General features: G+C 45.2%; 1 protein-coding gene across 5 annotated transcripts in view; it reads left to right on the forward strand.

The window, feature by feature from the left end:
• The window catches only part of KCNQ5 (potassium voltage-gated channel subfamily Q member 5), a 661,517-nt gene that overhangs the window by 399,254 nt on the left and 237,793 nt on the right, over positions 1-24,470 (forward strand). For 4 of the 5 annotated variants that reach the window (XM_044291364.1, XM_044291365.1, XM_044291367.1 and 1 more), the window contains exon 2: positions 23,381-23,471. In XM_044291364.1, coding sequence (XP_044147299.1) covers positions 23,381-23,471 — 91 coding nt within the window. Of the gene's footprint in view, positions 1-22,411; positions 22,521-23,380; positions 23,472-24,470 lie in introns of those variants that run through there. The other variant, XM_044291369.1, reaches the window with a different exon arrangement.

The following is a 24,470-nucleotide window of genomic DNA, read 5'->3' on the forward strand; positions in this document are numbered from 1 at the left end:
AAAGTATCCCACCATTTCCAGGAATGACTTTACTTGCCGAATAGTGTCAGGTCGGGGACAATTCTGAATTGCCTCAATTTTGTTCACCTGAGGTTTGATAATTCCTCACCTAATTACATACCCTAGGTACTTGGTCTGTTCTTACCCTATCTCACACTTTTTTGGGTTAGCGGTACTTTAGGTAGATGACTTTCCTAGTCGGTACTGTGGATAACAATATCATCCAAGTACGCTGAAGCGTACCGATGATGTGGACGGAGTACAATGTCCAATAGCCTTTGAAACGTGGCGGGAGCGCCATGTAGACCAAAGGGTAATACCTTGTACTAATACAGCCCTTCTGGTGTAATTAAAGCTGTTTTCTCCTTGGCAGCCTCCGTCAAGGGTACCTGCCAGTACCCTTTTGTGAGGTTCAAAACAGAAAAATACCTGGTTTGGCCTAACTTCTCAATGACAGAAGTGCGTCCAGGGAGGTCGAAAAACACATCCGTGTTCCTGCTAACGAACTCCCTGGCTTCCTGAGTCTATTTAGAGGAAAGGTTGTCAGCGATCTTTACTGTGGCAACTGCAAACTCTACCCCCAGAAAACCCAGCCGGGGGCTGTTGTCCGTACTTGTCTTCCTATCCGCGGTTTTAGTAAGTTTACATGGTACACCTGCTCCGGCTTTCTCCGCCCGGGCTGGAGTACCTTGTAGGTTACCTACTTTTTTGAGCACTTTGTAGGGACCCTGCCACCTAGCCAGGAACTTACTGTCCACCGTCGGCACCAGAACCAAAACCTGATCTCCCGGGTTAAAATTCCGAACCCAAGCCTGGCGATTATAGACCCTATTCTGGGCTCATTGGGCTCGCTCCATATGTTCCTTAACCAGCGGCTATACTGTCTCTATCCGCTCTTGCATCCGAATGACATACTAAATCACACTTTTATGCCGTGTGGGTTGATGTTCCCATGCCTCTTTGGCTATGTGCAACAAACCAAGTGGTTGTCGGCCATACAGCAGTTTGAAGTGTGAGAACCAAGTAGAGGCCTGGGGTACCTCTCACACTGCGAACATGAGATAGGGTAGTAGAAGATCCCAATCCCTCCCATCCTTAGACACCACTCGCTTTAACATGTTTTTCAAGGTTTGATTAAACCTTTCTACCAGGCCGTCCGTTTGCAGGTGATAGACAGATGTCCGTAACTGTTTAATCTGTAGTAGTTTACTGAGTTCCCTTATGACTTTTGACATAAAAAGGGTCACCTGGTCGGTCAGAATCTCTCTCGGTAGGCCCACTTAGGAAAACATCTCAACTAACTCTTTGGCTATGAGTTTTGCCGAGGTATGTCGCAGCGGCACCGCCTCCGTGTACCGAGTGGCATAGTCCAGGACTACCAAGATGTGTTGGTGCCCTCTAGTGGACTTTGGTACTGGGCCTATGAGATCCATAGCGATCTGCACGAATGGAACCTCAATAATCAGGAGAGGGACCAGGGGACTATGGAAATGTGGCTGGGGGCTGGTTATCTGGCAGGTTGGGCAAGACTTGCAATACTCTTCCACCTCTCTGAACACACTGGGCCAGTAAAACCGCTGTAGAATCCGGTCCTGCGTTTTCTACTGGCCCAGGTGTCCCCCAAGAACATGTTGGTGGGCTAACTCCAACGCGATCTTGCGATATGCCTTTGGCACCACCAACTGGTAAATATGCTCACCCAGTAGTTGATTTACCCGGTACAGCATCTCTTGTTGAACCACAAAATTGGGGAACATAGAATCGGCCCCCGTTGTTGTGGCTCACCCTCAACTACCACCACATTTTCCCAGGCCTGAGATAGAGTGGTGTCCTGGTGCTGTGCAGTACTAAAATTGTCTCCAGAGACGTTGAGGTCTGCCAATTCCGGAGCCGGCGGCAAATCCTCCACATCTCCCACCATTACTTTCAGTGGGGTTGGCTCCCTCCCCTTCCCCCGCAGTGGCGGACACCCCTTCTGCCGGCCCTTCAGTCTCAGGTTCCCAGGGTTCCGGTTTTCCCCCTGAGCAAGGCCATTCTATTGTAGTTGCTCCTGCCCCATGGGTATCGGTGGCTCTCACCTCAGGCCACAGTGACGGGAAACCTGTGAAGTCTCTCCAAATTATTAGTTCATAATGTAACTTTGTGGCGACGGCCACCTCATGAGTCCAACTACCGGCCACTGTGGCTAGAGACACCAGGGAGGTGGAATAGTCCTTTAAGTCTCCATGGATGCACACAATGACGACTTTTTGGCCAGTATACTCGGCGGGCCACACTAGGGCAGCTCTTACCAGGGACACCAGGCTCCCTGAGTCCAGCAGCACCACCTCCAGGGTATCTCCCACTTGCTCCTAGCAAGGTTGACTATTGTCTATTGTCTCAGGGGTACCGGTTGCACACAGCCTCCTGGCATACATTGAGAACCAGTAGCCATAGTATCCACAGTCGGCCCTTATGTGACCAGGCTCTTGACAATGCCAAAAGACCACCGGAGCTGGATCTGCAGGGAGTAGATCCCAAGCAGGCCTTGCTGGCATGAGCCGCCTGGTCGAGGTTGGAGATTTCCGGGGTTTAACTGGCCCCCTTCCAACAGAACCCCCTTGTAGATTTCTGGTGGCTTCATAGCGCTCCACCAGGTCGACCTTCTCTAGGGCATTACCAGGAGACACCTGGCCGATCCTGTGTTTGAGAGGGTATAGCAAAGCCCTCCAGAACACATCAGCCAACAGACGGTCCAGCATAGCAGTGGGACTCAGTACGTCAGGCTGCAGCCATTTTTGCAACCAATGTAGCAGATCATAATACTGCGGTCTGGCTGGTTCAGCCGGGTTAAATTCCCATTGATGCACCTGCTGGGCCTGGACCAATTCATTCACCCCCAGTCTGGCCAGAATCTCGCCCTTTATGGTCAGGTAGTCGGCCGCTTGACTATCTGGTAAGTCGAAAAGCACCTGCTAGGGTTCAGACGCCAGGAACGTAGCGACGACCTCAGCCCATTGGTCTCAAGATAACTTCTCCCTCACAGTCACCTTTTCAAATACCACCACATAGGTCTTGACGTCGTCCGAGGGGGTCATCCTAGGGATCGCCGCACTGGCAGCTTTCCGGGCATCGTGGACGTTCTGGGACCCTCCTGCCGCTTGTAACGCCATCACATGCTGTAATAGCAGATGGTTGCTTTCCTGCTGCTGCTGCTTGTTAGCCTCCTTGAGGGCATTCACGACTGCCTCCATTTTGTCAGGGGACACAGGTCGTAACCTTGCCGGCTTGACATATGACATACACCCGTGCCCAGAAAAAAGAAAAACTTTTCGGCATCAGGACTAGCCTCACTGCGTGTGCCCGCATCCTTCACCAATTGTGGGGATTTGCTCTGGTAAACAGGTTAGCGGATGCAGTATAGAGGCAAGGGACCAGGTTGTAAATCAAACTTCAGTGTTTTATTCACACTCAGCAAAACATAACAGTCTTGGTGCTTGTTCACATACAGCAAAAACAAAACAACGTTCACCTGGAATCCTAGGTGTCGGTTCACACCTAGCTTAATGCTCAGCCACAGAATAGTTCACTGGCAGGCTTCCAGGCGGCCTGCATGCCTGTTTGCATTCTTCAGCCAAGAGGACTCCACTGCTTCACTGTCAGATGGAGGTTAATCCACACCACCTGATAGTGCTGACTGATTTTATAAGCCTGCCAAGACCCGGCCTGGAACGTGGGGAGTAGCCACCCACCTAGCACTTTGGCTACTCCCAGTAAGAGCCTTCCCGGATCAGCTTTACAGCCATACTAAACAGCTGAAGTGTCAGACTGCAATCTGCAATAATGACACTTCAGGGGGAAAAAAACGGCTCTTACCTCAGGAACCTCGGTGACACATACCGACCATCAATGATGGCCCCTTGTTTCTTCCTACTATATATATATATATATATATATATATATATATATATATATATGTTTTTTTCTTTCAGATAAGCAGCTACTACAATACCTGTAGCTTTAGCAATATCATATTTAGAAATTATGCATACATTTATTAGGAATCACATTAAGCACACAGCAGCTCTCACCTTCCCCTTCACCAGTCGAGCACGGATGACGCACCCGGATGCATAATGGTAAATTCGAAAATATAGGAAAATCCAGCTCAAGAAGTAGTGGAAAAAATGTGTTACTTTATTGCGGCATACAATCTTCGACAGAAACAGGAATGTTCGGTTACGCGTTTCAGACCACTAACAAATATCGGTCCTCCATCATGACTTATCGAACTGGTAATGGGATTGCATCATATGAGCAGCTCACACAGCTGGCCATGCAATCAATCGATCACATGATCGTGAAGAGCTGCACACACGGTGCAATCACATATGTCCAATCACTTTAAACGTACATAGAAAATTTTTAATTAAATGTGCTGACCAAAACATCTACATAAATACGTAGTTGGTGCATATATAAAAGACAATGGCAAAGCAGAAAAATATAATGATAATGAAACATCTGAACTCAAAAGGGAGAAAAGGAAAACTCCCCTAATAGTGTAGAATTTAATCATGTCTTTTGTTAAGACCTTCAGGCTGTCTTGAGCCCAGCTGAAAAATCCAATATGCCTCTAGATTTAAAAGTTTCCTCCTATGGTCGCCCCCTCTGGTGGGAAGGAAAACTCTCTTGATTCCTTGAACCACCAGATTGGAGGTGTCACCTGCATGCAAAATCGCAAAGTGTGTGCTGACAGTGTGGGATGTCTGAAATATGCTTGCGTATGCAAGTTTTTATTTCATTCGTGGTACACCCAATATATTGCAACTGACATAGTTCGCATGTTATCAAATAGACTGCGAACTTTGTGTTGCAATTAAGATAGGACTGTATGGTAAATTCCTTATTATTAGCAGTAGATTTAAACTTTTTTGTGGCTCTAGTATGATTGAAACAAATGCATTTGGCATGACCACATTTATAGCTGCACTTGTTATTAAGCCAGGTTGGTCTCTGCAAAACCTTTTCAGAGAACAAGCTGGGACTTAAGCAATTGCCCAAGGGTGGAGCCCTTCTTGCTGTACACTTCACTCCCTCTGCGACAATGTCCATCCACTGACTATCGCATGACAATAAAGGAAGATATTTCTTAATGATTTTGCATATGCGATCATATTCCAGGCTATATTGTGTTACAAAGGGAGTGAAATCGCGTTTGCATTTTGGTATGGTATTTACCTGGGGCAGTGATTTTACTTTCGGAAACACAAGGGGAGCTCTATCCATGGCTGAAACGTCAATGACAGAGGAGGCAACAGATTTTTGAGAATAAGCCCTACCAGTTAGCCTATCTGTGATGTTCCTAGCTTCTTGTGCAAATAAATGGATATTCGAAAAGTTGCGTCGAGCTCGAATGAGTTCCCCTTTGGGGATACTCCAAATTGTATGGGGTGGATGACACGAATTGGCATGCAATATCATGTTACCTGCTAGTTCCTTTCTGTATGTAGTGGTGATAACTTCAGATGTGGTGCAGTCCCCCTCTAGGCACAAATCCAGAAAGCATATGCACCTGCTATGATGTTGGAGACTAAAGGAAATAGACTCCACACATTAGTTGATATAGCCGAGGAACAGTGGTATGGCCGCCACATCACCAGACCATACAAGAAGCAGGTCATCGATGTAGCGACCAGACCACTGAATGGGTGGGTGTCGATGAGGAGAAAACACCCCTCCCACCATGACATAAAGATATTGGCTATGGAGGTAGAGAATTTGCCCCCCATCTATACCCCCAAAACTTGAAGATAGAATATAGGATCGAACATGAAAAAATTGTGCTGGAGGAGGAACTCCACCACTATCCCCATATTTTCTTGGAGCCCATCCGAATAATCACTCCTTCGGGAGTGCATGGAAAATCGACACAATGGGATGTTGGACATAAATGTAGTCATATACTTTCTGGGTTAAAAAAAAACTTTCTCCAACCCTAAAGTTAAAATAGTAACCATTTTAGACTGAAAAGGGAGGAGAGGGTTGCCAGATAGAGGTTTATAGGTGTCAGGATCATTTAACATGGAATACCTGGGATTTATAGACACCAATATCTAAAATGACAACCGCTCCTCCCTTGTCAGCCTCCTTGATTACTAAATTATGCATCTCTTTGAGACTTTTGAGAGCCCCCCTTCCCTTATGAGACAAATTCTCATGTTTGCGATGGGGAGTATCATATATAACATGTTTAGTGGAATCATACAATGTACAAAGATCATTTTCTACTAATTCTTGATATCGATCTAGAGCAAGGGACCTCAACTGTACTGGATAAAAGTCCTTATTGGAGACTAAATTATGGATTATTGTTGGTACTGGTGGGGTCAGCTTGCCTAGTTCGAGACTCCTGTTAAACATTAGCATGAATCAATTCCTGGAAGCTCATGCCAGATAACATCTGGACATGACCCTGGGAATCAGCATTAGTACAGAGTGCATAGTTGTCAATATCAACAGTAGATTCGGATACAATATCGTGAAAATGTATTTTGAGTGTGAGACTACGTGCAAACCTGTTGACGTTGAGAATGGTAGCATAGAGATCAAAATGGCGTGTGGGGGCGTAACACACAAATCTGATCCTCAGTAATAATCGTCGCCGACAGGTTTATCACCTGAATGTCCTGTGCTCTTTTTTTGTTGCGAGATGGATATCGACGAACTCCTCCTGTGTCGCCTCCCAGACCTCCGTTTTTTGCCGATTTCTTGTGAGAACTTTCCAAGTGCACATTGGAGGCAGCTGTGATGTTGCCAGGGTCAGGACAAACATCTTCATTATCAGGTGCTGAGTCCGTTGAATCAGGGTCAGTGGAGCTGAACGAAACTCTAATACATTTATTAGCAATGATACATGGATCCTACTTTATTTCCCTGTCAATCATTGCTGTATAGTATATATTTGGATAATGCATACTCACCTTACAGCATATGTCTGATTCCCAGGCCACATCTTGTAAAATGCATGTTCTTTGTTCATTTCTGCCTTTCTGCATTAAAATAGCATGGTAGTGCTGTCAACCTAGCAATAAGGCGAGATTTCAATTTAGTTGTCATCACTTTAAAGAGATGCAAAGTACCATCTCTGGAGTATAAATACAGATCTGTTTCAATTACATTTTATTTGTGCTTGAGAACAGAAACAACAAAATAGATCAGTAGATGGAAAAAATCTGCAGACTTTCAAGTCAGTAACGTTAACTAATTTAGAGCAGTAAAAGTACAAAGGATCCATAATTCATGATGTGCTTCCATATTTAAAAGCTGCAGCCTACATTTTATCAATCTTTTAAATCAACAGGATACTCAAACATAGACATTAATCAGTCCAAGTTTTGCCTGTATTTCTGCTCCTGTTCCGGGTCGCTTCCAAAATAACATACATTTATTCCTCCTGAAATTATAAATTTATTATAAAGTGATTTTTTCAGAGTTTTGGATTTGATATATTGATGAATCATTTGACCTTCAGCAGCGAGACTGCCCTCAAGATTATACCTCTATAGTCTGTGTGTCTCTATTTTTTTTAACATTTTATACCAGTGCTTATAACTAGAGTTGAGCGAACACCTGGATGTTCGGGTTTGAGAAGTTCGGCCGAACTTCCCGGAAATGTTCGGGTTCGGGATCCGAACCCGATCCGAACTTCGTCCCGAACCCCCATTGAAGTCAATGGGGACCCGAACTTTTCGGTACTAAAAAGGCTGTAAAACAGCCCAGGAAAGGGCTAGAGGGCTGCAAAAGGCAGCAACATGTAGGTAAATCCCCTGCAAACAAATGTGGATAGAGAAATGAATTAAAATAAAAATTAAATAAATAAAAATTAACCAAAATCAATTGGAGAGAGGTCTGATAGCAGAGAATCTGGCTTCACGTCACCCACCACTGGAACAGTCCATTCTCAGATATTTAGGCCCCGGCACCCAGGCAGAGGAGAGAGGTCCCGTAACAGAGAATCTGTCTTCATGTCAGCAGAGAATCAGTCTTCATATCATAGCAGAGAATCAGGCTTCACGTCACCCACCACCGTAAGAGTCCATTTTCATAAATTTAGGCCCAGCACCCAGGCAGAGGAGAGAGGTCCCGTAACAGACAATCTGGCTTCATGTCAGCAGAGAATCAGTCTTCATATCATAGCAGAGAATCAGGCTTCACGTCAGCCACCAATGCAACAGTCCATTGTCAGATATTTAGGCCCAGCACCCAGGCAGAGGAGAGAGGTCCCGTAACAGACAATCAGGCTTCACGTCAGCCACCAGTGCAACAGTCCATTGGCATATATTTAGGCCCAGCACCCAGGCAGAGGAGAGAGGTCCCATAACAGAGAATCTGTCTTCATGTCAGCAGAGAATCAGTCTGCATGTCATAGCAGAGAATCAGGCTTCACGTCAGCCACCACTGCAACAGTCCATTGTCATAAATTTAGGCCAAGCACCCAGGCAGAGGAGAGAGGTCCCGTAACAGACAATCTGGCTTCATGTCAGCAGAGAATCAGTCTTCATATCATAGCAGAGAATCAGGCTTCACGTCACCCACCACTGTAAGAGTCCATTTTCATAAATTTAGGCCCAGCACCCAGGCAGAGGAGAGAGGTCCCGTAACAGACAATCTGGCTTCATGTCAGCAGAGAATCAGTCTTCATGTCATAGCAGAGAATCAGGCTTCACGTCACCCACCACTGTAACAGTCCATTTTTATAAATTTAGGCCCAGCACCCAGGCAGAGGAGAGAGGTCCCGTAACAGACAATCTGGCTTCATGTCAGCAGAGAATCAGTCTTCATATCATAGCAGAGAATCAGGCTTCACGTCAGCCACCAATGCAACAGTCCATTGTCATAAATTTAGGCCAAGCACCCAGGCAGAGGAGAGAGGTCCCGTAACAGACAATCTGGCTTCATGTCAGCAGAGAATCAGTCTTCATATCATAGCAGAGAATCAGGCTTCACGTCACCCACCACTGTAAGAGTCCATTTTCATAAATTTAGGCCCAGCACCCAGGCAGAGGAGAGAGGTCCCGTAACAGACAATCTGGCTTCATGTCAGCAGAGAATCAGTCTTCATGTCATAGCAGAGAATCAGGCTTCACGTCACCCACCACTGTAACAGTCCATTTTTATAAATTTAGGCCCAGCACCCAGGCAGAGGAGAGAGGTCCCGTAACAGACAATCTGGCTTCATGTCAGCAGAGAATCAGTCTTCATATCATAGCAGAGAATCAGGCTTCACGTCAGCCACCAATGCAACAGTCCATTGTCAGATATTTAGGCCCAGCACCCAGGCAGAGGAGAGAGGTCCCGTAACAGACAATCAGGCTTCACGTCAGCCACCAGTGCAACAGTCCATTGGCATATATTTAGGCCCAGCACCCAGGCAGAGGAGAGAGGTCCCGTAACAGAGAATCTGTCTTCATGTCAGCAGAGAATCAGTCTGCATGTCATAGCAGAGAATCAGGCTTCACGTCAGCCACCACTGCAACAGTCCATTGTCATAAATTTAGGCCAAGCACCCAGGCAGAGGAGAGAGGTCCCGTAACAGACAATCTGGCTTCATGTCAGCAGAGAATCAGTCTTCATATCATAGCAGAGAATCAGGCTTCACGTCACCCACCACTGTAAGAGTCCATTTTCATAAATTTAGGCCCAGCACCCAGGCAGAGGAGAGAGGTCCCGTAACAGACAATCTGGCTTCATGTCAGCAGAGAATCAGTCTTCATGTCATAGCAGAGAATCAGGCTTCACGTCACCCACCACTGTAACAGTCCATTTTCATAAATTTAGGCCCAGCACCCAGGCAGAGGAGAGAGGTCCCGTAACAGACAATCTGGCTTCATGTCAGCAGAGAATCAGTCTTCATATCATAGCAGAGAATCAGGCTTCACGTCAGCCACCAATGCAACAGTCCATTGTCAGATATTTAGGCCCAGCACCCAGGCAGAGGAGAGAGGTCCCGTAACAGACAATCAGGCTTCACGTCAGCCACCAGTGCAACAGTCCATTGGCATATATTTAGGCCCAGCACCCAGGCAGAGGAGAGAGGTCCCGTAACAGACAATCTGGCTTCATGTCAGCAGAGAATCAGTCTTCATGTCATAGCAGAGAATCAGGCTTCACGTCACCCACCACTGTAACAGTCCATTTTCATAAATTTAGGCCCAGCACCCAGGCAGAGGAGAGAGGTCCCGTAACAGACAATCTGGCTTCATGTCAGCAGAGAATCAGTCTTCATATCATAGCAGAGAATCAGGCTTCACGTCAGCCACCAATGCAACAGTCCATTGTCAGATATTTAGGCCCAGCACCCAGGCAGAGGAGAGAGGTCCCGTAACAGAGAATCTTGCTTCATGTCAGCAGAGAATTAGTCTGCATGTCATAGCAGAGAATCAGGCTTCACGTCACCCAACATTGGAACAGTCCATTGGCATATATTTAGGCCCCGGCACCCAGACAGAGGAGAGGTTCATTCAAATTTGGGTAGCCTCGCAATATAATGGTAAAATGAAAATAAAAATAGGATTGAATGAGGAAGTGCCCTGGAGTACAATAATATATGGTTAAGGGGAGGTAGTTAATGTCTAATCTGGACAAGGGACGGACAGGTCCTGTGGGATCCATGCCTGGTTCATTTTTATGAACGTCAGCTTGTCCACATTGGCTGTAGACAGGCGGCTGCGTTTGTCTGTAATGACACCCCCTGCCGTGCTGAATACACGTTCAGACAAAACGCTGGCCGCCGGGCAGGCCAGCACCTCCAAGGCATAAAAGGCTAGCTCTGGCCACGTGGACAATTTAGAGACCCAGTAGTTGAATGGGGCCGAACCATCAGTCAGTACGTGGAGGGGTGTGCACACGTACTGTTCCACCATGTTAGTGAAATGTTGCCTCCTGCTAACACGTTGCGTATCAGGTGGTGGTGCAGTTAGCTGTGGCGTGTTGACAAAACTTTTCCACATCTCTGCCATGCTAACCCTGCCCTCAGAGTAGCTGGCCGTGACACAGCTGCCTTGGCGACCTCTTGCTCCTCCTCTGCCTTGGCCTTGGGCTTCCACTTGTTCCCCTGTGACATTTGGGAATGCTCTCAGTAGCGCGTCTACCAACGTGCGCTTGTACTCGCGCATCTTCCTATCACGCTCCAGTGCAGGAAGTAAGGTGGGCACATTGTCTTTGTAGCGTGGATCCAGCAGGGTGGCAACCCAGTAGTCCGCACACGTTAAAATGTGGGCAACTCTGCTGTCGTTGCGCAGGCACTGCAGCATGTAGTCGCTCATGTGTGCCAGGCTGCCCAGGGGCAAGGACAAGCTGTCCTCTGTGGGAGGCGTATCGTCATCGTCCTGCCTTTCCCCCCAGCCACGCACCAGTGATGGACCCGAGCTGCGTTGGGTGCCACCCCGCTGTGACCATGCTTCATCCTCATCCTCCTCCACCTCCTCCTCATCCTCATCCTCCTCGTCCTTCAGTAGTGGGCCCTGGCTGGCCACATTTGTACCTGGCCTCTGCTGTTGCCAAAAACCTCCCTCTGAGTCACTTCGAAGAGACCGGCCTGAAAGTGCTAAAAATGACCCCTCTTCCTCCTCCTCCTCCTCCTCCTGGGCCACCTCCTCTTCCATCATCGCCCTAAGTGTTTTCTCAAGGAGACATAGAAGTGGTATTGTAACGCTGATAACGGCGTCATCGCCACTGGCCATGTTGGTGGAGTACTCGAAACAGCGCAACAGGGCACACAGGTCTCGCATGGAGGCCCAGTCATTGGTGGTGAAGTGGTGCTGTTCTGTAGTGCGACTGACCCGTGCGTGCTGCAGCTGAAACTCCACTATGGCCTGCTGCTGCTCGCACAGTCTGTACAGCATGTGCAAGGTGGAGTTCCACCTGGTGGGCACGTCGCAAATGAGGCGGTGAGCGGGAAGGCCGAAGTTACGCTGTAGCGCAGACAGGCGAGCAGCAGCAGGATGTGAACGCCGGAAGCGCGAACAGACGGCCCGCACTTTATGCAGCAGCTCTGACATGTCGGGGTAGTTGTGAATGAACTTCTGCACCACCAAATTTAGCACATGCGCCAAGCAAGGGATGTGCGTCAAACTGGCTAGTCCCAGAGCTGCAACGAGATTTCGCCCATTATCACACACCACCAGGCCGGGCTTGAGGCTCACCGGCAGCAACCACTCGTCGGTCTGTTGTTCTATACCCTGCCACAACTCCTGTGCGGTGTGGGGCCTGTCCCCCAAACATATGAGTTTCAGAATGGCCTGCTGACGTTTACCCCGGGCTGTGCTGAAGTTGGTGGTGAAGGTGTGTGGCTGACTAGATGAGCAGGTGGAAGAAGAGGAGGAGGAAGTCGAGTAGGAGGAGGTGGCAACAGGAGGCAAAGAATGTTGCCCTGCGATCCTTGGCGGCGGAAGGACGTGCGCCAAACAGCTCTCCGCCTGGGGCCCAGCTGCCACTACATTTACCCAGTGTGCAGTTAGGGAGATATAGCGTCCCTGGCCGTGCTTACTGGTCCACGTATCTGTGGTTAGGTGGACCTTGCCACAGATGGCGTTGCGCAGTGCACACTTGATTTTATCGGATACTTGGTTGTGCAGGGAAGGCACGGCTCTCTTGGAGAAGTAGTGCCGGCTGGGAACAACATACTGTGGGACAGCAAGCGACATGAGCTGTTTGAAGTTGTCTGTGTCCACCAGCCTAAATGACAGCATTTCATAGGCCAGTAGTTTAGAAATGCTGGCATTCAGGGCCAGGGATCGAGGGTGGCTAGGTGGGAATTTACGCTTTCTCTCAAATGTTTGTGAGATGGAGAGCTGAACGCTGCCGTGTGACATGGTTGAGATGCTTGGTGACGGAGGTGGTGGTGGTGTTGGTGGTACATCCCCTGTTTGCTGGGCGGCAGGTGCCAACGTTCCTCCAGAGGCGGAGGAAGAGGCCGAGGCGGCAGCAGCAGAAGAGGCCGAGGCGGCAGCAGCAGAAGAGGTAGCAGGGGGAGCCTGAGTGACTTCCTTGGTTTTAAGGTGTTTACTCCACTGCAGTTCATGCTTTGCATGCAGGTGCCTGGTCATGCAGGTTGTGCTCAGGTTCAGAACGTTAATGCCTCGCTTCAGGCTCTGATGGCACAGTGTGCAAACCACTCGGGTCTTGTCGTCAGCTCATTGTTTGAAGAAGTGCCATGCCAGGGAACTCCTTGAAGCTGCCTTTGGGGTGCTCGGTCCCAGATGGCGGCGGTCAGTAGCAGGCGGAGTCTCTTGGCGGCGGGTGTTCTGCTTTTGCCCACTGCTCCTTCTTTTGCTACGCTGTTGGCTCGGTCTCACCACTGCCTCTTCCTCCGAACTGTGAAAGTCAGTGGCACGACCTTCATTCCATGTGGGGTCTAGGACCTCATCGTCCCCTGCATCGTCTTCCACCCAGTCTTGATCCCTGACCTCCTGTTCAGTCTGCACACTGCAGAAAGAAGCAGCAGTTGGCACCTGTGTTTCGTCATCATCAGAGACATGCTGAGGTGGTATTCCCATGTCCTCATCAGGAAACATAAGTGGTTGTGCGTCAGTGCATTCTATGTCTTTCACCGCTGGGGAAGGGCTAGGTGGATGCCCTTGGGAAACCCTGCCAGCGGAGTCTGGGGTTGGTTTTCAGGCGCCATCTGTGCGCTTTCTGCAGAAGACTGGGTGGGAGATAATGTGAACGTGCTGGATCCACTGTCGGCCACCCAATTGACTAATGCCTGTACCTGCTCAGGCCTTACCATCCTTAGAACGGCATTGGGCCCCACCATATATCGCTGTAAATTCTGGCGGCTACTGGGACCTGAGGTAGTTGGTACACTAGGACGTGTGGATGTGGCAGAACGGCCACGTCCTCTCCCAGCACCAGAGGGTCCACTAACACCACCACGACCATGTCCACGTCCGCGTTCCTTACTAGATGTTTTCCTCATTGTTATCGTTCACCACAACAACAAAAATATTATTTGGCCCAATGTATTGTATTCAAATTCAGCTGAATATAAATTTGAGGCCTAGTATTTAGGCGCTGGGTGACCGGTATAGATTTACTGACAGAATTAGACTTGGAAATGCACAGTAGCGTGTGTGTGAAGTTATTCTGAATGACCCTATGTGCACCTTGAATATTATATACCCTTTTAGGGATAGATTTCAAATAGCTCTGATACAGCAGAAACCACTAAATTATGAAATTGCTAAATTGGAAATTGTATTTCAACCCAGAACAAAAACTGTGCTTTGACGGACACTAAATAACTTGCCCAGCCAGAACAGTACAGCGGTAAAGACAGATTTAGCGGGATATAAATTTGAGGCCTAGTATTTAGGCGCTGGGTGACCGGTATGGATTTACTGACAGAATTAGACTGGGATATGGCCAAAAAATAACCACACTATTGCTGGTTAAATGCACTTGGTGTGACAGCTTGACCAACCACACTACTGAGGGTTAAATGACTTGGTGACAGGCGCACTTGTTGTGACAGCTTGACCAACCACACTACTGAGGGTTAAATGACTTGGTGACAGGCGCAGCTTGCCCTGATGTAGTATATGGCCAAAAAATGAACAGGACTATTGCTGGTTAAATGCACTTGGTGTGACAGCTTGACCAACCACACTACTGAGGGTTAAATGCACTTGGTGACGGGCGCAGCTTGCCCCTGATGTAGTATATGGCCAAAAAATAAACAGGACTATGCTGGTTAAATGCCACTTGGTGTGACAGCTTCACCCTGATGTAGGCTTTAGCCAAAAAACAACCACACCATTGAGGGTTAAATGCACTTGGTGACAGGCGCAGCTTGCCCCTGATGTAGTATATGGCCAAAAAATGAACAGACTATTGCTGGTTAAATGCACTTGGTGTTACAGCTTGACCAGCCACACTACTGAGGGTTAAATGCACTTGGTGACGGGCGCAGCTTGCCCCTGATGTAGTATATGGCCAAAAAATAAACAGACTATTGCTGGTTAAATGCACTTGGTGTGACAGCTTCACCCTGATGTAGGCTTTAGCCAAAAAACAACCACACCATTGAGGGTTAAATGCACTTGGTGACAGGCGCAGCTTGCCCCTGATGTAGTATATGGCCAAAAAATGAACAGACTATTGCTGGTTAAATGCACTTGGTGTGACAGCTTCACCCTGATGTAGGCTTTAGCCAAAAAACAACCACACCATTGAGGGTTAAATGCACTTGGTGACAGGCGCAGCTTGCCCCTGATGTAGTATATGGCCAAAAAATAAACAGACTATTGCTGGTTAAATGCACTTGGTGTGACAGCTTCACCCTGATGTAGGCTTTAGCCAAAAAACAACCACACCATTGAGGGTTAAATGCACTTGGTCGCAGCTTGTGCTGGCGCACCACAAGACACAAAATGGCCGCCGATCACCCCAGAAAAAAGTGACTGACAAACGGTCTGGGCAGCCTAAAAACAGTGAGCAATTGAATTTCAGCAGCTCAATGATGCACAGCTGCAGATCGATCGATTAATCAAGTCCTTTGGAGGAGTTAATCTGACTAATCTCGCCCTACTGTCGCAGCCGCAACCTCTCCCTACGCTAATCAGAGCAGAGTGACGGGCGGCGCTATGTTACTCCAGCTTAAATAGAGGCTGGGTCACATGGTGCTCTGGCCAATCACAGCCATGCCAATAGTAGGCATGGCTGTGACGGCCTCTTGGGGCAAGTAGTATGACGCTTGTTGATTGGCTGCTTTGCAGCCTTTCAAAAAGCGCCAAGAAAGCGTCACAAAAGCGCCAAGAAAGCGACGAACACCGAACCCGAACCCGGACTTTTACGAAAATGTACGGGTTCGGGTCCGTGTCACGGACACCCCAAAATTCGGTACGAACCCGAACTATACAGTTCGAGTTCGCTCATCCCTACTTATAACATTTCATAACTTAAAATTAGTCAGGATAGGTTTTCAATTTTTAATAACTGAGGGTTTGACCTCTTGTGGGACATTTGACAAACAGCACAGTGGAGGTGCCGCACAAAGGCTGTGGCTACATGGTGATCTTGGCCATGACCAAAGATCGCTGTGTAGCACTGCAGCCATTGAATGGACTAGGGCTGTAGCATGACTTGCAAGTTGTCATAACCGCAACCCCAGAATAGCATAAAATCTAGCAGTGTCTGTGAAGGTTCTCATTTATCCAGGTCATGGTATATATCTGTAAAGAATATAAGGATAATGGAATCAACACCTTTGACCCAATGCTGGGTCTAATTACCAGATGTGGATTCAGTTACATATTTATTCCCAGAATTTTTTGTACAATCACTCAGAATTGAGAAAGCTCGTTGGAAGAACGAGTGAAACTTTTTCAAGAAATCTACAGTACGTCCAGTTGCCTTGATTTATTCTTTACAGATAAAAATCTAGCAGTGTTGAATTTCTTGGAATTCTGGGGTGGCAGCAACATGCAAGTCATACTGCCACCTTATTTGATTTAAATATTGAACTGCTACACAGCAATCTTTGGTTGTGTCTTGTGGCCAAGATCACCATTTAGCCTCCACCAACCTGGTGGGGCTTGACCTCCACTAATCAAACATTGACAAGACAGTGGTAGTTGTCGCTAAGATAGCCTTATTCCCCCTACCATTTGGGAGTATGAACCAGCACAGGGCTACCATTCTCCACAGACATTGACATTTCAACAAGCAAGTAGGGAGGCCAGAAAGTTGGGGGCATAGGTGAATGTCAGACCTTAAATGGGTTGTCTCACTTCAGCAAGTGACATTTAGGGTCCATTACACCCGTCCGCTACCCCAATAGAACTGCCTATTCTTGTCTGCAAATGCGGACAAGAATAGGACATGGTTTTTTTCCGGATCCGCGGACCAGAAGATCGGGGGCGTTCTCCGGAAATGCGGATGCGGACAGCACAATGTGTGCTGTCCACATCCATTCCTGCCCCATAGAGAATGAATGGGTGCGCACCCGTTACACTGAATGATAACTGGGGATGTAGCTGTGTTCAGAACTAAGCAATCACATTCAAAATCATATTAAATAGGAGTCAGCATACACCTGCCATCATTTAAAGTGCCTCTGATTAACCCCAAATAAAGTTCAGCTGCTCTAGTTGGTCTTTCCAGAAATTTTCTTAGTCGCATCCCACAGCAAAACCCATGGTCCACAGACAGCTTCCAAAGCATCAGAGGGATCTCATTGTTAAAAGGTATCAGTCAGGAGAAGGGTACAAATTAATTTCCAAGCCGTTAGATATACCATGGAACACAGTCAAGACAGTCATCATCAAGTGGAGAAAATATGGCACAACAGTGACATTACCAATAACTGTACGTCCCTCCAAAATTGATGAAAAGACGAGAAGAAAATTGGTCTGGGAGGCTACCAAGAGGCCTATAGCAGCAGTGGCAAGATGAAATCCTTTTCTTTCTAAGAAAAACATCCAAGCCAGGCTACATTTTGCAAAAACACATCTGAAGTCTCCCAAAAGCATGTGGGAAAAGGGGTTATGGTCTGATGAAACCAAGGTTGAACTTTTTGGCCATAATTCCAAAAGATAGGTTTGGTGCAAAAACAACACTACACATCACCAAAAGAACACTATACCCACAGTGAAGCATGGTGGGGGCAGCATCCTGCTTTGGGGCTGGTTTTTTTTTCAGCTGGAACTGGGGCCTTAGTTAAGCTAGAGGGCATTATGAACAGTTCCAAATACCAGTCAATATTGGCACAAAACCTTCAGGCTTCTGCTAGAAAGCTGAACATGAAGAGGAACTTCATCTTTCAGCATGACAACAACCCAAAGCATACATCCAAATCAACAAAGGAATGGCTTCACCAGAAGAAGATTAACGTTTTGGAATGGCCCAGCCAGAGCCCAGACCTGAATCCAACTGAAAATCTGTGGGGTGATCTGAAGAGGGCTGTGCACAGGAGATGCCCTCGCAATCTGACAGATTTGGAGTGTTTTTGCAAAGAAGATGTGCCATGCTGATAGACTCATACCTCAAAAAGACTGAGTGCTGTAATAAAATAAAAAGGTGCTTCAACAAAGTATTAGTTTAAAGGTGTGCACACTTATGCAACCATATTATTTTATTTTTATACTTTTTCCTTCCTCTACCTAAAATATTTCAGTTTGTTTTTTAATTGAGTTGTACAGTTTATAGGTCACATTAAAGGTGGAAAAAGTTCTGAAATTATTTATTTTTGTCTCATTTTTTTACATCACAGAAACCTGACATTTTAACAGGGGTGAGTAGACTTTTTATATCCACTGTATGTGTGTGTGTGTGTGTGTGTGTGTGTGTGTGTGTGTGTATATATATATATATATATATATATATTATTTTTTGGATTGGCCTTAATCCGTGTTGGGCTGCTGCAACCACCAGCTTGCATCAGGGATGGTGCTGCCACAGTTTTTTTTTTTTTTTTTTTACAGAGAGAGAGGGGGGGGGGGAGGTAAAGAAGCTGTACATTCTGTATATAGACATGTTCAAATTCCTTTAGTATAGGTTGGTTCTGTGAATTGAAAAGGGCTGAATAGTATACTTTAAACAATGGGGGACATTCATCAAAGCTAGTTCACAATAGTGGTGTAAAAAAGTTGCAAATTATGGCATATTTGCACAACAATCTATGACATTCTTTGACTTCTTGTGGTGGTGAGAAAGGGTATATGTATTTTCAGTTTGGTAAATAATTATACAGATTTTTTCCCATTTATTGAGAACTGACGTATTTGTGGGTTTTAGCTTGTGATACAGTATATGGAAATAGGGAATCATTTTGCATCTAGGGCGCCTCTACATAACTGCGGCGGATCCACCGTCAGTGCAGAGCTTTACTAAGACCGGTGTCTAAAACACCCGTCTTAATAAATGTGCCCCATACTTCTAATCTTTCTGTAATAATTGCTTATGGCTACTTTAATACACTATAACCATAGTGATTAAACGTATGTCTTTATTTCATAGCCTTTCCATTTTTGTTCTTGCCTTGTAAGCCAGGGCTCTGTATTACGCTTTTAGACTGGTGAAAGCTAGAGAACATGTCATCCCACATGAAGACCTGTACTATAAATTTCCTAGACTTCATCTATGGAAGAAATCTTGCCTTCCATACAGCGCTTGTCAAACACTTCTAACGAATGGTAATAACCTCTGCCATATCTCATTTTCCTACATAAACAGCTCTAGCTAAAACTATAAATGGTGGAAAATTTAAGCTGTATGGCTTGCATTATCAAAACGGTTAAACAATTATTTTCCATGCTGTCTGGAAACCGCTATCTGCTTTGTGAGAAATGTTGTAATGAGGACTTTTTTTGGGGGGGGGGGGGTTGAGACAGAAGCAGCTAATTGAGACTTGCCATTGCAGGTGATGTTTTATTTTGTCACTGTTTACACTTTTACGTGCAGTCGAAAATGTGTTATGTAATGTGAGTGCATTGGGGTACGTGACGTTTTATTGGAGTACGTTGCCAGTTTAGTCTGAATCTGTAACATTTAAAGGTTGTAAAGCCTAGGTGTCTACTTAACCCCTATCCGTAATGTGCCAAATAAAGACTATGCACTCACCTGTCCACATTCCTGCCAGTCCAGCACGACAGCTCCCTTCCTGGTTGGTTTGGGTCTCTGCCGGACCAGAAGTGGCTTGATCCTATGAATTCTGTAGCCAATCACAGTCCTCAGTTACATATGCTGCAATAGCACGTCACTAACAGTGATGTGCCGTTCTAGGACATGTGACGGCTGAGACCAGTGATTGGCTGCAGAGGTCATGGGATAAAGCCACTTACCATGATGACTTTTCTCCACCCTAATCACCCTGATTGACAAGTCTTTTCCTCACACAGCCAGCTCATCTCCCTATTCCTGGTTCACTTTTATACTGTGTTCTATATTGAGTAAATTAGTTCTAAGTCATAATGAACTTGTTGAGATTTCATGATGCCAGTGGTTTCAGCAACATGACAGTTACCCTTTAAGCATCTTATCATCTGCTGTGGTAGTTTTCTGATACAAGGGAACTTGCTTGACTTATTAGATCACTGTAGTTCAGTTATGGGACTAGGGTGGCAGGCATTGCAATATTGCAGTACTGGGCAGGGGCAGACCGAGAACTTATACTGTCCCTGAAAAAAAATAAGTTGCCCAAAGGCTGGTCCAAATGGACAGAAGGCAGGGTAACGCAAGTGGGCAAGGCAGCAATACCATATTGCAGAATACCTCCCCAGCAGAACCAAATACCACAATGTATCATAAAAAAATGACCCAATAGCACAAAAGACCTCCAGAGAGGCTGTCCCTCTGTGATAAACAGCTGTCATGTGCTGTCCTCCTACTCCAGTTGCCTCAGGATGGCAATACTGTTGAATTCGAGACTCAGGAGACCGCCCGCTAGCCAGTGCTTGAAGCTGAGGAAGGCTCTGGGAAGTTTCCCTGTATGGTCTATGGCCCTGGTACAGGAGCTGGCACTGCTTAGATAATAATACTGTGTCATATGCAGGAAGCTGAGCAATAGCATTCAACATTGTTCTAGGATTATAAGTAGAATTTTATTTTTTTAATAGGGATACTGTATTTTAAGAAACACTGCCCACATGCCAGTATTATAGCCTACAGCCTTATATATTTGGCTATTGCTCAGCGTTCTGTGCACATACAGCTCACTGAAACCCACTTATGGGCCACAGTGCATGTAAAGAAGTACTGTATAAATTATAGTTTGAAATTTTGATTGCATTACAATGTAGAGAGCATCATCTGTTTGAAGTACCGAAGAGACAAAATCAAATGTAACAAAACGCTTCATTTCAAATGACTTCTATTAAGTGCGTTCTAAAATCAGTCAACCAGCCATTTATTGTGTACACAAGGTGATATCAGGTTAATTGTTATTTAGACTCTTTTAATTTTCTTAATATGAGAAAACAAATTAAATAAAATTAACATATTAAATTGTTATTATTACTATTTGCAATGTAGAGATTGACTACAGCGTTTTTACAGGTGCAACTTATAAAATAAATGTAAAACATATATAAATGAAATATATAAATTCATAAATCCATACATAAATAAATAAAAAAACACATGACCAATTACTGCATTGTAAAAACACATGCTTCTATGTGTTGTGTGTTTTTCTTACTGCCTAATGGATATTTCTGCAATCCTGAGATTGGCTACAAGGGGCACCCAAAATGTAATCAAGCCACTTGGCACTACCGTCTGTCCAGAATAGTACACCTTAGCAGATACAAAGTACTAATTAAAAATACATAATACAAATAATAAGATCGATCAACAGGAACTGGCTATCTTCAAATAAGAAGATACATAAGAAGATACACTGCAAATACCAAATATCATCTGAAGAATTAGGGTAGGTTCACACCAAGTTTTTGGGAGGAGGTTTTGAGGTAGATTTTTTAGTCAAAGCCAGAAGTGCATGCTAAAGGAATCATAAATATAATTGAAGAACTTATACTTCTCCTTCCTGCTGGATCACTTCTGGCTTTGGCTGAAAAATCTGAAGAGAAATCTGCCTCAAAACCTCCTCCAAAAAACTCTGTTTGAACTTACCCTAAGTGAAAACAGCAGAAAGTTAATGAAGATCTGTTTCAAAGACTCTACATTGTATGACTATGAATGCTAGTGGTTATTGATAGTGAAGCTTCGCCATGTATGTTCAGCTTAAGCTTTATCTAAAGTTAACTATGCTCAGTCCTGAACTTTGGTGTACAGACATTGTAAATAACAAATTACAAGTAGACCCCCTATAGTAATCATCAGGCTGGCCCAGTTGGTGTGTCCACTGGCAAATATGTATGTTTATCCACATGTTAGCAACCTTCGTCTTTTCAACCTGCCAGTTCTCTTTCTAGAGTCACACTTGAAAATTTTCTTCTGTAAATGTTTCTTTCCTATGTTGTGTCCCCCTTATTTTTCCTTGTACTCACTACTTTTGCTTTCTGCTCATGTTCTGCCTTTTAACATTCTATAGCATAAGGGATGCATTACATTGACAACGAACAGGTCAAACAATGAGCACTGAGTCATAAAGCAAAGATCTACAGACACTAATGTATTACATTAAAATGTTTTAAGTGCTCTGAATCCATTGCAGTGTTTATGTCCCTGGGCTATATCAGATAGCGAGGAATAATGATAGTTACTTTTGGAAAGTGTGAAATAGGAAGAATGTGTAATGCTCAGTGTAAAAATGGACATCAGCCCAGCGCCTCTACCATCAGACATGTCTGCAGTTTTTCCGGTACATGTTCCATAGTGTAAAGTGACAATAATCTGGTTTCAATTTGCAGTCAAGACAACCCATTCTAAACTCAAGCCAGCCTGATAATCTGCTGATTTCTGCTTCAGAAGCCTCAGCTATCAGCATCACCAGGAGTAGCAGTGGCTGGCCATACATCACATGCAGAGCATAGCCAACCATGGGATACATGAATGGACTGAAACCTTCAGAGTGAGAGGTGACGTTTCCTAGCAGTTCTCCACCATTGCTAAAAGATGGCCAGTGTATCTGGATGATATAATAAAATCGTAAAAATCAGATTAGTATTATTTGCAAAAACTGAAGGACCACATATTATTTGGCTTGTATGTTCCTGATGACATGTCTGACAATGCCTGGAACCATTCCATACTAATGAATAGACTGACCCTGCTAAATGTTAAGAGGTCTGCTCAGCTACTGGTAGACACACACTCATCAAGGTTTCAGTTGAAGAGTTGTGGTCTGGAGCCTCTACTTTCTTGACTCCCCCACACAAAAAAACTAACAAAAAACAAACAAACTATGGAAAGGAGCATTTTGTGAAATTATTAGGTTGCACACTGCTATTTTTACTTATACAACGATTTTTTCAGTTATTTCTTTGAACTAATCAACTACCGTAGGTATAAGCTTATTTCCAATACAGACTGACTCATTTTACCAAGTAAAAGAAATTGAAACTGAAATATTAAACTTATATGCAGTAATAATAGCGACACAAAATTTACACTATTACACTCTTGTAATGGATACTGATCCCTTCTAATGGGTCTGTCAGGTTTCAGTATTTTATACTTGCTAAAATAGCCCAGCATGCTACTCTATAGCCATCAAAGAGCAATGAAATAGAAAAAAAATAGTTGTTTCATTCCTAATGGAAAAATGTGGAGGACCAATTTGTGATTTTGCTAGGTGACTTCATGAATTCTAGTTACATCTCTGTGCTTTTGTATTGATTAATGAGTACATTGTATATCACTTTGCTTTCATTACATGACATCTCATATGAAAAGATCACACAAAGATCTAAAGCAGATTTTTTTCTATCTTTTTCAGATTTCTACTTGTCTTCAGTTGCCTAATTTTGTCAGTGTTTTCCACTATACCTGAACACCAAGAGCAAGCTTCATATTGCCTCTTTGTCCTGGTAAGTGACAGAAGAATATTATCCATGTTGACATTGTGTACAGCAGAAATTCTTAAATATAGTTAAATATGATTTTTTAACGACATCTTTCCAAGAAGTACAGTACATGGTTATAGCTTCATTTAAGAACAAGGGTGCCTCTAAGTTTCTCAGTCTTAAAGATTCCCTGTGGTCAGGGAATATGGCTGCAGTATTGGGTCAGACTGGATGACCAGAGTACCAAAAGATTCTCTGGTGGGCCCAGGATCTGACACAGTGTCCAGCAGAAGGCAACCCTTTTTGGAAGTAACTTTGAAACCGACCATTTTCCATTATTGTCTATTCCTACTACAATTTTTGATGTTTCCTGTGTGCAGTGATAAACAGTTATGGTCAGTTCACAGTGTTCGCCAGCGAACACATGCGGGCTGCGATCTTGACTCACCCATCCGGCTATGCACAGGTAAGCCCTTACCTGTGCCTGTGCTGGAGCCGGTCTGAAATCAAATGCGGTCACCGGGAGCAGGCAGTTCCGAGAACAGCCCGATGAAGGCCCCCGGCGGCTATTCTCGGAACTGCCTGCTCCCGCTGACCACATTTGATTTCAGACCAGCTCCCGTCACAGGCACAGGTAAGAGCTTACCTGTGCATCGCCGGAAGGGTGAGTCAGGATGGCAGCTCGCATGTGTTCGCTGGCGAACACTGCAAACTGACCATTACTGGTGATAAATACATTTTGTAGTTCAACTAAAAGTAAACATGCTCTGTATAGATAGGAGTGACAAATAATTTCTTCTGGCGTTCACAGGGAACTTCAGTCTGAGGCTGTTGCATAGGAATGGTTAATTCACTGTTGTGTCTCTGTCACTTCCAAAATTAGTTTCAAAATAAGCATGTTACTATGTAGGGTATATGCCCTGAAATATAGCCGCCTTTCTTATAAAAACTCAGCCCTCTAATCCTAAGAAATTCATCTTTTTGTTTTTATGGAAATGCCATTGACAGACTACCCCATATAGT

The sequence above is a fragment of the Bufo gargarizans genome, chromosome 4, assembly GCF_014858855.1.
Source record: "Bufo gargarizans isolate SCDJY-AF-19 chromosome 4, ASM1485885v1, whole genome shotgun sequence".
Taxonomy (NCBI): domain Eukaryota; kingdom Metazoa; phylum Chordata; class Amphibia; order Anura; family Bufonidae; genus Bufo; species Bufo gargarizans.